The sequence below is a fragment of the Eptatretus burgeri genome, chromosome 17 (assembly GCF_056783735.1).
Source record: "Eptatretus burgeri isolate ZD-2024b chromosome 17, Ebu_testis_v1, whole genome shotgun sequence".
In the NCBI taxonomy this organism is placed as follows: Eukaryota; Metazoa; Chordata; class Myxini; order Myxiniformes; family Myxinidae; genus Eptatretus; species Eptatretus burgeri.
The window spans coordinates 12,989,042-13,005,448 of NC_140977.1; the positions used below are offsets into that span (position 1 = coordinate 12,989,042).

Below are 16,407 nucleotides of genomic sequence, written 5' to 3' on the forward strand. Positions count from 1 at the left end.
GGACATTTTTGAGAAGCTTTGTTCTTTAAACAAGAAGCTCCAAGGAGCCAATGCGACGCTCTGTGATGCAAAAGCAAAGATATTTGGATTTTTAACATTTCTGGATTTGTGACATTTCTGGATTTGTGCCGATGCAACATATCGTCAAGAAATTTTAGCCGATTCCCTTGGTTGAAAAGATTGTGAGGGGAACTGACGAGGCAAAGAACGTCAGATTTCATGATTTGAAAGCAACGGAGTTCCCTTCTTGGTTGACTCCGCCATTTCTGGTGGATTTATCTGAAGTACCAGAGCAATACCAAGAGGAGTTATGCGAGTTGCAACAAGATGAGTCTGTGAAAACTCTTTTCAAGATCAAAGGAACCATGATGTGGGCTGTCTGACGAGAGCGAAAAGAAACACCCAAACTCGACTACTTTGGCAAGGGAAATGTTGATACATTTTCCATCATCTCATTTAGTCGAATGTGGATTTAATGTTGTTACCGATTTGCCGCAAGCTTAGAGAAATCGACTGGAAATCACGAAACGTGGTGATTTGAGGCTGAAACTGACAAAATTGGTTCCTCGAATCAAACAAATCTGCAGACGACATCAAGGGCAGGGCTCCCATTGAAGTGAGTAGCAATTGAATAAAATTATACTGTAGTGTCTCCAATCATGGTGGGGCGTGGGACAAAAAAAGGTTGAGAAACACCGAGTTAAACTAACAGGTCTATAGTTCCCCAATTCTTCTGTGTATCCTTTGTTCAATTGAATCACGATTTCATGTCCATGTTCAAGTCCCTTGCCAGGACTTGTTTTGTGTGGTATTTGTGGAGTTTTGTGGGGTGTATTTTATGTGGTGTATTTTGTATGGTGTTTGTGCCCTAGTGTGTAATTGTGTGTGTAATAAGAGACGTAATTAGAATTGCCACTTTATAAATACTAGTGCATAACCATAGGTGCGTGCCCGTACGTGCGTGGCCGTACGTGGAAAAAAAACCCAAAAAAACTTTCAAACCGCGTGCCAGAAACAACCACACAGGCCGTTCCTTCACTCTCGTGTGCCCGTACGTGCGTGGCCGTACGTGTGTGGCCGTACGTGCGTGGCTGTACGTGCAAAAAAATAAATTCAAACTGCGTGCCAGAAACAACAACCACACACGCCATTCCTTCACTCTCGCGTGCCCGTACGTGCGAGCTGTACGTGCAAAAAAACAAACAAACTTTCAAACCTTGGGAAACAGCTGTTTCCCTTAGGAAAATTTCAAACCTTGGGATCAATTAATAATTTGAACAATTAATTCAAACCCTGGGAAAAAAACATCTTTCAAACCTTGGGAAACACTTGGGAAACAGCTGAAACGGATGAAGAAGAACGATATCAAACCTTGAAAAGGCACATACTCAGGCCCCCAGCGTCAATTGTGACGTCATATCAAACGAAGAATAATTGTGACGTCAATCACGCAAAAAAACAATTGTGACGTCATAGCACCGTGTCCTGTCATTGGTTGGCAAATAAATGGCCGTAACTTGGGAACCACTCGTCCGATTAACATCAAACTTTGAAAAGGCAAATCCGCGGGTCCCCGGCAATATTCGTGGCAAATTTCAATTAGATTGGACCAGTGGTCATCGATAAACGGCGTTCGCAGACAGACACACACACACACACACACACACACACATGGCTGGAATTATAGATAGATGCTGGCAGTGATGACCGGGTACCAAGACGTCCCGCTTTGATCGGCCACCTGACCCATGACGTTTATTATTATTCAATTGAATTCAGAATGGGATTAAAATAAATTAAATTCAAATCAAATGGAAGATCAAGTCGGTACAGTCCTGCATTGGAGTAATAAGAAGGAACCCGAACAAGCAAAAAACAAAGATGAAGTCATCAGGAGGAACCTGGATAGGATTCACATTTCAGCTGATACTCCTCGACCCTCAAACCCATCCAGGCACAGCCAAGTGAGCTTTAAAATAAACCAAAAAAAAAGAACCCACATCAAAAAATTAAATAATTCTGGCTAGCCAGACCACGTGTCTAATCAAGTTGAAATTTAAAATGTATTCCCCATCACGACTAGATCATAATTGTGAAGTTTCACGTCGATTGATTCAGCGGTTCCAGAGAAAAGATTTAATATTGTTCTTCAATCCGATATGGCTGCCAAACCATGTGACCTATCAGTTATTCCTTGACAAACTTGTACACACAAGACTTGGGGAACATTTGTGGGAAGTTTCCCCTCGATCTATCCAGCAATTCTGGAGATGATGATTTTTATAAATTTTCTGGTAAATCCAATATGGCTGTCAAACCATGTGACCTATGATGTCAAACTGTGTGAACCTTTTGTTCCTCATGGATAGGCGGTCATATGTGTAAAGTTTCACCTCGATCTGTTGAGCGACTTCAGGGAAGATGTTTGAAGGGTTTTTTTCATCAACAATATGGCTGCTGAACAACGTGACCGATGACATCATTAAATATTTTTTCTGTGGACCATTTTATCCCCAGATGACCCTCAACAATTTTCATATTGATCATATGTGGCGTTCCACATATATGCAATTATGATGTCACAACAAAGGCACCTGTGATGTCATAAAAAATATCACACTCATTCTCCATGAAGAGTACTTGCCGTGTGCCAAGTTTCAGTTTCTTGCGTGGTGCGGTTTCAGAGATTCAGAGGTGTAAACTTTTTCCATTTTTCCAACATGGCTGCTACACCACGTGACCTCTGACATCATCATTATCATTAAAGCGTTCTGCATGAGTCGTCACACCACTGGTGAAAATTTTGTCTCACTCGGACAAGCGGTTGTGGAGAAAAACACGAGTTCCGTGCGGACAAACAAATGGACCCAAATGCAATACCCTGTCCTTCGCCGAGGGTAACGAGAGTTCGTAGGACACGTTACCCCACGTAGCATTGAAATACATCCTTCAATTTTGATAAACTAGTGCAGGCCCGTAGGTGCGTGCCAGTATGTGCAGCTTCGTTCCTTTGCTCTCGTAAACTACGACTGGATTGGGGAATTGTTTCAATTAGATCGGACCAACCATATCATAAATGGCCATAACTTGGGAAACACCTGGGAAACACTCAGGTCCCCAGCATCAATTGTGACGTCATATCAAACGAAGAAGAATTGTGACCTCTCTCTCTCCGCCGGCGATCTGTGTGGCTCTCCAGTCCTCGATTGTGCGCAACTCTTCTTGGAGGGATGAGCAAAATTTTTCCATTTTTCCAACATGGTTGCCACACCACGTGACCGATGACGTCATTATCAATAAAACATTCCGCATGAGTCATCTCACAGATGGTAAAAATTTCGTCTCAATCGGACAAGCGGTTGCAGAGAAAAACAAAAGTTCTATGCAGACAAACAGACAAACAAACAAGCAGTCATAGACTGGTACTTACGAAATCGTCAACTTGACCTCTGACCTTGTCCAATAAAAGCTGTCTCCAGAGAAGGTAGCGAGGCAAACCAGAAGTTTCTACGATGATTCTGTACCAAACCATCAAAAATCGTAACGTCGACCGAAGCAAAAATCTCCATTTCTCCACGCAATTATTTAATATTATTTTTATCAATGTCACAAAACTGTAATATTCTGCCCTCCACCAACAATCTTTACATAATCTGACGGCTTAGCGAGTCAGGCATGCGACGATAACCTTTATTGGGATAAAAAAATGACTTTTAAACACCATCTTTATCGAAAACACCGTCAGCGCGCACACGGAAAACCTTTACGTGACTCAACGACGCCTCTGCTCGAGCACGCTGCACCACGTGACGAGCCGTCACGCGGTGAGTGAAATATTTTTTATACAATCTTAAAACGTCTCCAAAACTTCCGATTTTTACCAGGATTTCGACAACCCAGTATTAAGCGTCCTAAGCGATCACAAAAACCGAAGACAAAATTAAAATCGAAGTTAACACGAACTCGTAACGTTGACCGAAACAAAAATACTCCATTTCTCCACATGAATTTACGGAATTATGTTTGACCTCACTGTGAACTTGACTTTTGACAGATTTTGACCAAAATCTAATCAGCATGAGCCATCACCCTCCTGAATCACGTGGTGTAATTTGACATTGGTAGCTTCTTCCGTTCTCGAGTTATCGTGCCGCCAAACAAGCACACACACACACACACACACACACACACACACACACACACACACACACACACACACACACACACACACACACACACACACACACACACACACACACACACACACGACGGAAGTCATCAATATACTTCCGAAATCTAAAGATTTCATAAGTAACAAGCAGTCATAGACTGGTACTTACAAAATCATCAACTTGACCTCTGACATTGTCTAATAAAAGCTGTCTCTAGAGAAGGTAGCGACGCAAACCAGAAGTTTCTACGATGATTCTGAACCAAACCATCAAAAATCGAATGTTTGACCTCACTGCAAACTTGACCTTTGACCGATTTTGACCAAAATCAAATCAGCGCAAGTCATCACCCTCCTGAATCACGTGGTGTGATTTGACATTGGTAGCTTCTTCCGTTCTCGAGTCACCGCGGATTAACATAACGTAAAGGTCACACTCGAAGGCCCCCCAACGCGAAAGGACGCCGGGGCGAGCGCGATGACGTCAGCGCGCACACGCAAAACCTCGCCACATGACGAGCCGTGATGCGGCGGGTGAAATATTTTTATACAATCTTAAAACGTCTCAAAAACATCCGATTTTTACCAGAATTTTGACAACCGAGTGTTAAGCGTCCTAAGCGATCACAAAAACCGAAGATAAAATTAAAATCGAAGTTAAAATGAACTCGTAACGTCGACCGAAGCAAAAATACTCCATTTCTCCACAGGAATTTACGGAATTATTTAATATTATTTTATCAAAGTCATAAAACCATAATATTCGGCCATCCACAAACAATCTTTACACCATCCGACAGCTTAGCGAGTCAGGCATGCGACGATAAGCTTTATTGGGATGAAAAATGACTTTTAAACACCATCTTTATCGAAAACACCATCAGTGCGCACACGCAAAACCTTTACGTGACTCAACGACGTGTCTGCTCGAGCGCGCTGCACCACGTGACGAGCCGTGACGCGGCGGGTGAAATATTTTTATACAATCTTTAAACGTCTCCAAAACATCCGATTTTTCCCAGAATCTCGACAACCGAGTGTTAAGCGTCCTAAGCGATCGCAAAAACTGAAGACAAAATTAAAATCCAAGTTAAAACGAACTCGTAACGTCAACCGAAGAAAAAATACTCCATTTCTCCACAGGAATTTACGGAATTATTTAATATAATTTTATAACACTGAAATTTTTAAAACAGCCGTAACTCGACGAATTGACACACAAATTCCGCCGAACTTACCTCGATCTTCCAAACTCACGCTCCGTCAACAATACCTGTGGTAACTTTTCTCGAGTTATCATGTTTTGGATGTTTGACCCCACTATGACCTTGACCTTTGATCAAAATCTAATCAGCGCTAGCCATCACCCTCCTGAATCACGTGGTGTAATTTGACATTGGTAGCTTCTTCCTTTCTCGAGTTATCGTGCCTACAAACAAACACACAAACGCACGCACACACGCACGCACGCACACACGCACGCACACACACACACACACACACACACACACACATACACACACACACACACACACACACACACACACACACACACACACACACACACAATAACACACACACACAATAACACACACACAATAACACACACACACACAAACAGATGACGGAAGTCATCAATATACGATTTCATAAGTAACAAATGAAAACTCACTCAGAGTGACAACTTAGCACTATAGACTGGTCGGATTTTGGGGAAATCAGACTTTAAGAGGCATTTTTGGGGGAAAGTTGATAGACCACTTTTTAAAATCATAATTTGGGTGTGCCGAGTCCATTTTTGCTGTCTGTCACCCTCTCCTGTGACTCTAAATGCCTCAAAAATGGCCACCAAAACGTTATTTTAGCCATTATTTCCTGTCTTCCTGAGGTCAAATGCACAATTCAGAAGTGTCATCCATAGGCATAACGCATCACCATATATAAACTCTTCGTCCTATCAAAATGTAATGTTGGCTGCATTTTAAGTACTGGCAATAGTGGCCATCTAGTATTTCAAGATGGCTGCCCTGGCCAGCAACTATTTCTCCTAAATCGACTTCTTAGGTACATCCTGAGTTTAACTGTTCATAGTTTTAAGGAATAAAGTATTTGATTTGGTCCAAATATTTCCAATCGTAGTTTTAATCAAGAAACACATATTTGCTCCATATATGTGTGACCAAAAAACTGAATCACTCTACGCTCAGATCACCATCATCAGAAAGCGCTTATGTGAGTGATGAAATGCACTAACTCATTTTTCTTTTGTTTTAGATGAAGGATGTGCTTCATGTGGAATTTCATTTGATGAATGTGCCACTACAAAAATGAGAATATGGAGCCAATGCTGAATCTTAAAAGAGACAGATCCACTGATGTCACACAATGCATCATCTGCCAGGAGAAGAAAATTGACAAACTGTTATGTGCTACAGAACAAGGACTAACCAAACTGAAAGAGTCTGTGCAAGTATGACAGAAACATAGAGACTGTCAAAACAGAATAGCAATAGATAGACTTGTTTTGATACTTACTACTAACCCTGATTCCTTGGTATGGCACAAATCTTGCTATGCTAGTTTTACTAGCAAAACAAACATATCCAGATTACAAAATCGAAATTACTCTGAATCCTGTGAAGCTGGCACAAGTGCTTCAGTTGGTGATCTGCCCTCAAGACTTCGAAGCTCCATACAGCCTGTTGATTGGGAGGCCAAAATGTTCTGTCAGGATGGCAGCACCAAGGCCAAATTGTCATCTGTGACCACACTGAAGATGAGCCAGCAGATCCTTGAAGCTTCTCATTATGATCATCTTACCAGTATACGTTTATCTGGTGTGAATGATCTTATAGCTTCTGAAGGCAAATACCATGCTAACTGCTTCAAACAATTTCTCTGAAATACATCCAGAAGAAAGGAAAACACCAAATGTGACTTCCTTCTTCTCAGGCCACAGTAAATCCACTGCATGGAAAGTCTTTACAGAGCATCATGGACTCCTGCAAAATCTTGGAAATGGAGATCTTACAGAAGGAACTGCTAAAGATGTGGAGCTGTTTGTTTGCAAATTGTACAATATGCACAACGTTGACACAGTGGACAAGGCTCGACCAGTACTGTTGGTTAAGTCCCGCGCTCCAGTCACTCCCCCCAACAAGTGATGCACTATTCTTCCATGTGAAGCGTTCACATTATCAGGCATTAGTGTGGAGACACGCACATCTGAACTACCCAGATCTGCCTCCACCCGAGTCCATGGGTTGGAAACAGAGCGAGGACAAACTGGTGCCCATTTTGATGTCATTGCCACCTGCACCCCAGTCATGTCTGGAACTGATTTCCTGTAACTGCAACACTGGCTGTATGAATTTACGGTGCAAGTGCAGAAAGTCTAGTATGTTGTGCACATCACAATGCAAATGCAAGGATAACGACAACTGTCGCAATGAGTAGAACTGTGAATTAATGACTGAGTGACACAATTGCAGCGATATCGATCATTTCCATATGAGACATTGTAGGGAGATGCATATTCCATTAAATTGTGGCGAACAATTATTTGCACATTGCGACTGGATATTTTCGGGCAACGCTGTCCAGGATGAAAAGCTCAGTGTATGTGATAAGCGGTGTTTGCAGACAATACAGTCAGTTAGTCCAGAACCTTCGTCTGGAGTTTATTTAGCACGAGCGCTAAAAAATAACATCACATGTATTATATATGACTCAATATTTCATCCAGCCCATGTACATACACACATCAAGTAAATAATATACCATCAGAGATGGGGAATTCCCCACCATTGAATGAAAAAGGTGATACATATTCCAGATAATGAGGGAGGTGAATTGGAAACAAGACACTATTTGGTCATCATCTCGAAAATGTTCCCCAGGGGTGAGGAATGTAGGAACCAGAAATAATTGAAATCAGATAAGCGGTTATCCATTTATTACAAAAAACATTTTTTTCAAGATGGCCGCCCCAGTCGGCCATCTTGGATCCGGCCACGCCCAAAATCAATAGGGTTCTTCCTTTTCAGGTGGTACATGTGTGACCCAGATTTCAAATCGATTTGGCGAACAGTTTATGAGTTATCGCACTCACAGCTATAAATGTTGACGCCCAGCCAGCCAGTCGGACGGACGGACCACCCCAGTTGGCCATCTTGGAACCGGTCACGCCCAAAATCAATAGGGTTCTTCCTTTTCAGGTGGTACATGTGTGACCCAAATTTCAAATCGATATGGCGAACAGTTTATGAGTTATCCCACTCACAGCTATAAATGTTGACGCCGCCCCAGTCGGCCATCTTGGAGTCGGCCACGCCCAAAATCAATAGGGTTCTTCCTTTTCAGGTGGTACATGTGCGACCCAAATTTCAAATCGATATGGCAAAGTTTACGAGTTATCGCACTCACAGCTATAAATGTTGACGCCCAGCCAGCCGGACGGACGACCCGGGTGATAACAATATCCCCCTTCCGCCACGCGGCGGGAGATAAAAAACGATAAACACAAAGATTTATCCTGAAACAACATTCTTTGAAAGAGGATTTAAAGTGGGTAATTTGCGAAATTCAATAAAAAATGTATCAAGCCACAGCACACAATGTCGATCTATACTTTATGCCTTCACAGCTAAAACAAACATGGCGAACACCTTATCAGATGGACCTGATTGTTTTTTTTTAATATGCATCAATGTCAGTGAGAGGTGGATTACAAATGGAGATCGCACGGAGATCCTTGCACATTTTTAGTGGATAAGACACCTCCCGAGTCACCGCATGGACCCAAAGGCAGAAACGTCCGTCAAATTGATGTGAGATTGAAAGCACGTGTACTTTTTCCCGAAACGAACAACCAAGCAGCTTGGAGAGCACTCACCAAATGGCTTAAGCATTCAAGCAAGCACTCCAATGAAACAGTCGATATGAAATGGCTCCCTTGGCATGCAGTTGGCAAATCACCGGCCCGTCATATTAAACATACACCACCTCCCAGAGACGCCCGAAATGTCACGTACGTCCAAATTGGACAAATGAACACTTTTCTCGGAGTCAGAACTGCTTGCAAGTTCGATTATGGAGCTTAAATTTTGAAATTAGTTTTAGTTTAAGAGATACTCCTGGCAAACGCATATGCAGAAATGAAATAAAACAACGAACACTGACATCTCCGGGCGTTTATAAGCATTGCAATGTACCCAGCGATTCGTTTCCACGATGAACAGCTTGTTCCAAGTCAGAGTGAGGTTGAGCAGGTCAAAAAGCATGGCAGCTTCAGACCCCAGCGAGGTTACCCAAGAAATGCCTTGGGACCCCAGAGAGTGAGGTGGCCAAGGATCGCCTGATGAAGGATATAATTAAATAAGGTCAGGTATGGTATGGGAGCATGCACCAGAGCAGCGCGTCGCTGCGTCCACTTTCTGCCGGTACTCCAGGGGCCTCCGTCTGGCCATCCCCCAGGCAGATGCCTGGCCCATCCCACTCTCCTTGAGATGCCGATCAACGTGCTGCAACCACGAGGCACGTGGTTGGCCCGTTGGCCTCCTCCACTCACGAGGCTCCCTCGCCGAGAGAATCTGATGAGCAGGATCAGCGTCAGGAAAACGAGCCACATGTCCATACAGCCGCAGCTGACGCTCACGGACTATGCAGGTAATAAATCTCATTTGAGTCTCTCTCAGCAACTGCTCGTTGGATACAAAGTCTGACCAGCGATAGCCAAGGATTCTCCGAAGAGTCCTGGTACCAAAGGAATCAAGTCTCCGTCTCAGATCCTTGGTCAGAATCCAAGTCTCACATCCATAGAGCAAGACCGGAAGCACCAAGGACCTGAAGACTTGGACTTTCGTCCTCCCGCACAGGTACGGGCAGCGCCACACCCCATTATCTAGTGAATCTATGACTCCCCAGGCTCGACCCAGACGTCTGTTGACCTCTGACTCGTAGCCAGCAGAGATATGAATATCACTGCCGAGGTCAGTGAATCTCTCCATGTGAAATAAATATCTCTCCACGTGAAGTGAATGAAATAAGGCCGTTAATTATCTTTAAAAGGGGTGTTTTAATATACCCATACACCCAATTTTCACTCTTGCACTGCCTTGGAGTTTTCTTAGAATGCAAACAAAGTTTCAGGCTGATAGGTTTTATGGTTTTGGAGTTATGGAGGACAGACACAGGGGCAGACACAGACACAGACAGACACACACTTTTATTCGTGGATATATGGATATATATATATATATATATATATATATATATATATATATATATATATATATATATATATATATATATATATATATATATATATATATATATATATATATATATATATACTGTATATGCCGACACAACACCTCCAAACATGATTGGCGTCCATGTGGCACTCAGGTCTTTGCAGATTGAGATTCATGCCTTTATGGTCACGAAGAAAATGAAAGCAGAGCTGCCGATCCAGATTTCACCCTCTTTATGAGCTCATCAGGAAAACACTGCCAAAATCGTGTATTTGTGACCATACTAAGCTCGCTAATGGGTACAAATTGAACCTCCTAACTTGATGAGGCAGCAGGACACCGATCAAGTCCCGTGACAGCACTTGCTGCACTACCTGTCAACGACAAGTGTCGTCTGCAAACCTCCTAACTGGCGATAAGCAGAACAGAAACAATGTGTTTGTGTGGCAGTCAGGAATAATATATTTCATGAAAGAGCACACTGACTCTCGATGTGACATGACACTTCTCACCCCCTTTGTCGGGGGGCAAGTAGGTCATTCCAGTTGCCCACACTCATTTGTTCCTCTTTTCTCTCACCTACCTCCCATTACTATTCAAGCCATTTTTTCCTTGAGGGCTTCAAGATGGCTGTTCACCTCCTTCCTGCAAGCCCATAATCATGATCTTTTTACCCTCATTCACCCTCTCCAAGCCCACTCATTCCTTTCCAGGGTAGTTTTCTGCTCTCCCTCCACCTTGTTTGTTTTTCGTTCCATTCCCATATCATCCCCCTGTTTTATTCTTGCCCTGAAGGGGTTGCGAGACTATTGTTACGCCCTGTCTGTCTGCGTCCACATTTATATATTTTTCATTTAAATTTTTTTTCGCTGCAACCGCTTGTCCAATCAATGTGAAACTTTAAACAAAGGGGGGACCTCCCCATGGTGAATATTTTATTGTTGACTAACAGCATACGTCACATGGTATGACAGCCATATTGGATTAAAGGGAAAAACATGGAAACCGCTCAACAAAAATTTTTTTAAACTGGGCACGTGTCACCAACTCCCCATGCAGTACATAGCATGATAATGATGACGTCATCGGGGCACGTGGTCTGACAGCCATATTGGATTGAGAATAAAAACGTAAAAACAAACAAACAAAAAGATCTTATCCAGAAACTGCTCAACAGATCAATGCAAAGCTTCATTCATATGATCGACGAGCCAGAGGGAACATAGTTTTGAAATTATTTTCCTATTCACCTTCATTGAAGCAATTTAGTTTTCATCTGCACAAAAGTGGTCGTTAAATATCCCAATAATCATTCAATAAAAATACGGGCAATGTATATGACATACTGTAATAGGGTGCACGGAATATGGGCCATAATAGTAGCATGTTCAGTTAATGATATTTTTCTTCGGATTGAGCGCGAGCTGAGACTGTGCACTCTACGAGTGCCGTGACAGTTCCTTCATGTTTTTTTTTCCATCCCCTTCTTGCTGTTTGAACTTGCAGCCAGGTTGTTCACCTACTTTGTCCTTTCTCCCCTTCTCTTACTTACATTATTCTCTTCTCAGTGTCCCTTTGTTGGTTCCTTATAACTTGCTGTTGGAGTTTACCCACTTTCCAATGTATTCTCACTGTTCTTCCACAAGCCTACGCTTTGTATACAAAAATAAAAACACTCCTGGTCAGTCAACATATGGGCTCTTCCTTTTCAAATTGCACTTGGCATTAGTAACAAAAAAATTGAAAAGGATGAGAGATCCCAAAACACGCTTGATGATCATCTCCAGACCGTTACTCAACCTACAACAAACTAAACTGTGAGAACGATGCATTCGCTATCCAATAGTTCACCTGCATATTAACCACAATATTCCCGGCGTTGGCTTAGCGGTTAGTGTGGCCGGTTTGGGATCTCAGGGTCCTGAGCTCGAGCCCCCCCCCCACCTCCCCATATTAACACCAGGTGGGGTTGACTCAGCTTGCCGTCCTTCTGAGATCGGCAAAATGAGAACGAGTGTACTGGTAATAGGGGGGCACTGCATCAGCGGCATAGCCACGTCCCTAACCAATGATGCACCGAGCATCCTCAAGGTTGCACACAAAGAGTGTGAGTGTAAGCACAACATTGTGTGCAGACAAAATTATTCTTCCAACAATGCCGTCTCGTCTTGCTATTCTTGTTACCGATGTAACCTTTTGTTATTGTCAAAATTAAATCTTGTAAAAGGGTGCTGTACTCGACTGCAAAACATGGTGGTACACTTGGCGCATGGTATTGAAATGGGGTAAGTGGAGGTGAGTAATCACTCACCGATACAGCATGCACAAATAAGGCATAAAAGCGACATGCTAACCAGCCAGATATCGTGTAACTTTTATTTGCAAAGACTAAAGGGTTCTGTATGCTCAAAATTTTCACATACTGGAAAAGCTTCAGTTAATATTGAACTCCTGCCATCCACAGTTCATTTCCTTTAAATTACATGTGTAACTACTGTTCACATACTCACAAGGTCGCTAAAAGTTACATCGAATGTAATAAGAAAATGTCTAAAAACACAAACAAAACAAATAAAAAAAATTAAGCAAGCACAAATAAGATTTGTCATGAGCAACGTGAATCGGGAGTCAAAATGAGGGAGGGTACGAAGCGGACAAAAAGCCAGGACAAAGACAAAATAGGAAATGCTTCTTGGTTTTAATTCCCGCCCCCCTCCCCCTCCCTAAATGAAATGTTATTAAAGCAAAATGCAAACAGCAAACCACACAGTGGGCAAAAACAGCACAAAGGAAATGAGATCTTTACATACACAGCTGCACAGCACAGTGATCGGTTTGTTTTTATTTAACAGATGAACAGTGGACGGAGGGGTGGGCTATGCAGTTTTCAGCTTGTACATGTATGTTGAAATTGGGGTTCTCGAAGGGATCAGTGAGGATATATTGTGAAGAATCAGAATGAAGAAGAAGAAGAAAAAAAAAAAGCAAGTGAAACAGCAATGATACAGAATGAGCAAAATTTTTTTTTTTTAATTTCAAAAATGACACGACGAGAGGGCAGAAGGGCTTGAAAAATAATGAAGGCCGGTAAGTCACAGATGATGTCAAAATTGGGATGTCCGGCAAAAAGCGAGGTTTTTGAGAGGTTGAGTAGAGTTTGAGGATCCACGAGTTTGAGTAAAGCAAATTCTGGGAGCGCTGGGAGGTTGGACAATAAGTGATGGCCAAATCAAGATGAACAGGGATATAAAAGTTGGAAAAGGGTGACAAGCACGGACATCAAGGAAAACACAGGTCTAGGTAACTCAGTAAGGTAGTTCCTCGCCATCGACGCAATGTGGCCCCTCCTCGCCCCCCCCCCGCCCCCCATTTTTGTTCTGGTCATTCTGTGCTCATTGCTTTGATACCTGTTGTCTTTCATTCATTCATTCCTTTCTCCACAATGGCTCCTCATATACAACGACCTGAACTCCAATTTGGAGAGGCAGGAAAATTGGGGGGGGGGGTGGGGGGGTCAAGGCCCAGGAAAATTGGGGGGGGGTCAGGGCCCAAGAAAACTGAAGGGTCAGGGTCCAAGAAAACTGGAGGGTCAGGACCCAGGAAAACTGGAAGAGTTGACCAATGCAACAAGTAGCATGAACATCAAGCAGGTGAGGTAAAATGAGGGCTGCAAAGAATGGCTGGGGGGGATTAAGAATATGGGTAGGGAGGGGGGAAGAGAAGGCTGGGGTGGCTGGTGATGAAAAGGGTCAGTGCAGGGCTGAGACCAAAATGAGCTGTTGTAACACACAAAAAAAGTTGTACTAATTGCAATGGGTAGTGAACAGCTGCAGAGCGTGAACAACAAGTTACAAGAACACATGCACTTGTCTTACCAGTTGTTGAGAAAGTGTGGTACTTGGTCTGTTGTTATTAGACATTACAAACAAGTTGAGCAAGTGACTGCACGAAGGTAATGTCAGGCTTTTGGTTGGGGAAAGGAGGTTAAAGGGGATGGTAGGAAAGGTGAAAGTGCAGGGGATGGCAAAGAGAAATAAGGAAGGCAGTGGGGGTGTCAACACACCCACAAACCTTACTCGGCTGTAACATAGTCCACTAGATCTTCCACTCCGAGTAGATCATCTGGATCTTCATCATCATCTCCACCAGAGCCACCAGCTGCCCGACCCCTAGACCTGGTATTCGACGTACTCACTGTACCTCTGCCTCTCGACTTCCGCTGACCACGCCGTTGACCCCGACTGGCCAGGCCATGCCTCGCCCGCTCTTGGCCCTCTTGGCCCACATTTTCAGCCTCAGTCGGTTGGGACTCTCTGGCCATTTGCCGCACTTTATTTCCAGCACGTCGACCTTTGCCAACCCTCTCCACAACGTTCTTTTTTTCTTCAACACCTTTGTCTAATTCATCATTGTCACCATCTTCCTCTTGCTTTTCCTCTTCCTTATCCTTTGCATCTTCCTTTTCCTTTTCCTCTTCCTTTTCATCTTCCTCATCCTTTGCATCTTCCTCATCCTTTGCATCTTCCTCATCCTTTGCATCTTCCTCATCCTTTGCATCTTCCTTTTCCTTTTCCTCTTCCTTTTCCTCTTCCTCTTCCTTTTCTTCTTTCTTTTCCACTCCCTCTTCCTTTTCTTCTTTCTTTTCCACTCCCTCTTCCTTTTCCTCTTCCTCTTCTTCTTCTTCTTCTTCCTTCTCTTCGTCGTCATCCTCTTCCACTTCCTCCTCTTCCTTCTTGTCATCTGAACGTTTTTGTCGCTTCAACTTGAATCCCCGTCGGGACTTCCGATTCACTGCACAGGGTGATAAAAGTTAAACATTAGACCACAGAGAAATCCAAAGACAAAAGAATCACATGATTAAAGGTAACAACTATTTCAATAATCACAGTAATTACAAGTTGAAGAACATAAAAATGCACCTCCAGCAGCAGCTTTGCGTTTGCGCTCAGAACGCAACTCCTGAGTTGCTTTTTCTTCGTTTTCAGAAGTCGTTTCGCTGGCGGTCTCTCGCTCCTGACGTTTCGCCGCTCGAGCTCCCGTGCCTCTTATTCCGTGACGACCTCTAGCACTGCGAGCTCCTTTGCTGCCATTGCGACTGCTGCTACTGCTGCTCATATCACCAGGGTCTGCACGGTGCAACCAGAATAATGCAAAACAAGTTGGCAAGAACTGCAGAATTCTGTCACAATCCAAATGCCAAACACAATCAGCAAAAAACAATTATTGTTGAGTTGAAAGATGGCAAAAAGCAAAGTTGAAAGATGGCAAAAAGCTCCACTATGATTGACCAAATGTCAAAGTTTCAATTAAAAATTGTTTTCCCGTTTTGACCTCTGTTAACCCAAGTCCCCATGCCCTGGGGCATGAACTGGAGGTCAACTCCCCCCCTCCCCCCCCCAAATAATCATTCCAACTTTCACGCATCCCCCAATGTTTGTATGTACAAAGTTTCATTTAAAATGTTGGTAAAAATGTCCCTGTCATTGTGTTTTTTTGGTGTTTGATCGTTTCACCCCACCCCCTGATAATGCTCGTGCACGTTGGTGCCATGTGGTGATAATCACTACCAAGTTTGGTGAATTTCTGCACAACCGTTTAGGAGGAGATTGTCCGTCTGTCTGTCCGTCCATCAAACTGAGGCAGACAGACCGAGCTAATTACAATATGCGCCCTTTTTTTTCAAAAAACGTGGGGATGAATAAATATTTCCTGCGGGCAATTCAAAGTTAGGGTCGGTCAGGTCAGGGTAACAGGAAACGCACAAATTTTCTTTCCCTAATTAGCTGTGAAGAGGACGAAATAATTATCAGACTATTAACCCCAGCGGCGACGAGGACTACATACGGTGCCTTCACTCAAGTATTCACACCCCTTGACTTTTGTCACATTTTGTTGTGTTGCAGCCTGAAATTAAAATGGATTAAATAAAAAAATTTTGTCACCGATCTACACAAAATGCACCATAATGACAAAGTGAAAAAA

The 16,407-nt window shown here is 43.1% G+C and overlaps 1 protein-coding gene across 2 annotated transcripts in view; it reads right to left on the minus strand.

Moving 5' to 3' along the window:
* Nucleotides 1-12,782: 12,782 nt before the first annotated feature.
* RSF1 (remodeling and spacing factor 1) overlaps nucleotides 12,783-16,407 on the minus strand; it is a 117,712-nt gene continuing 114,087 nt past the window's right edge. For both annotated transcript variants that reach the window (XM_085861702.1, XM_085861703.1), the window contains 2 exons: nucleotides 15,345-15,551; nucleotides 12,783-15,216 (listed from right to left, as the gene is read on the minus strand). In XM_085861702.1, coding sequence (XP_085717828.1) covers nucleotides 14,498-15,216; nucleotides 15,345-15,551 — 926 coding nt within the window. In that variant the 3' untranslated portion in view covers nucleotides 12,783-14,497. The remainder of the gene's footprint in view (nucleotides 15,217-15,344; nucleotides 15,552-16,407) is intronic.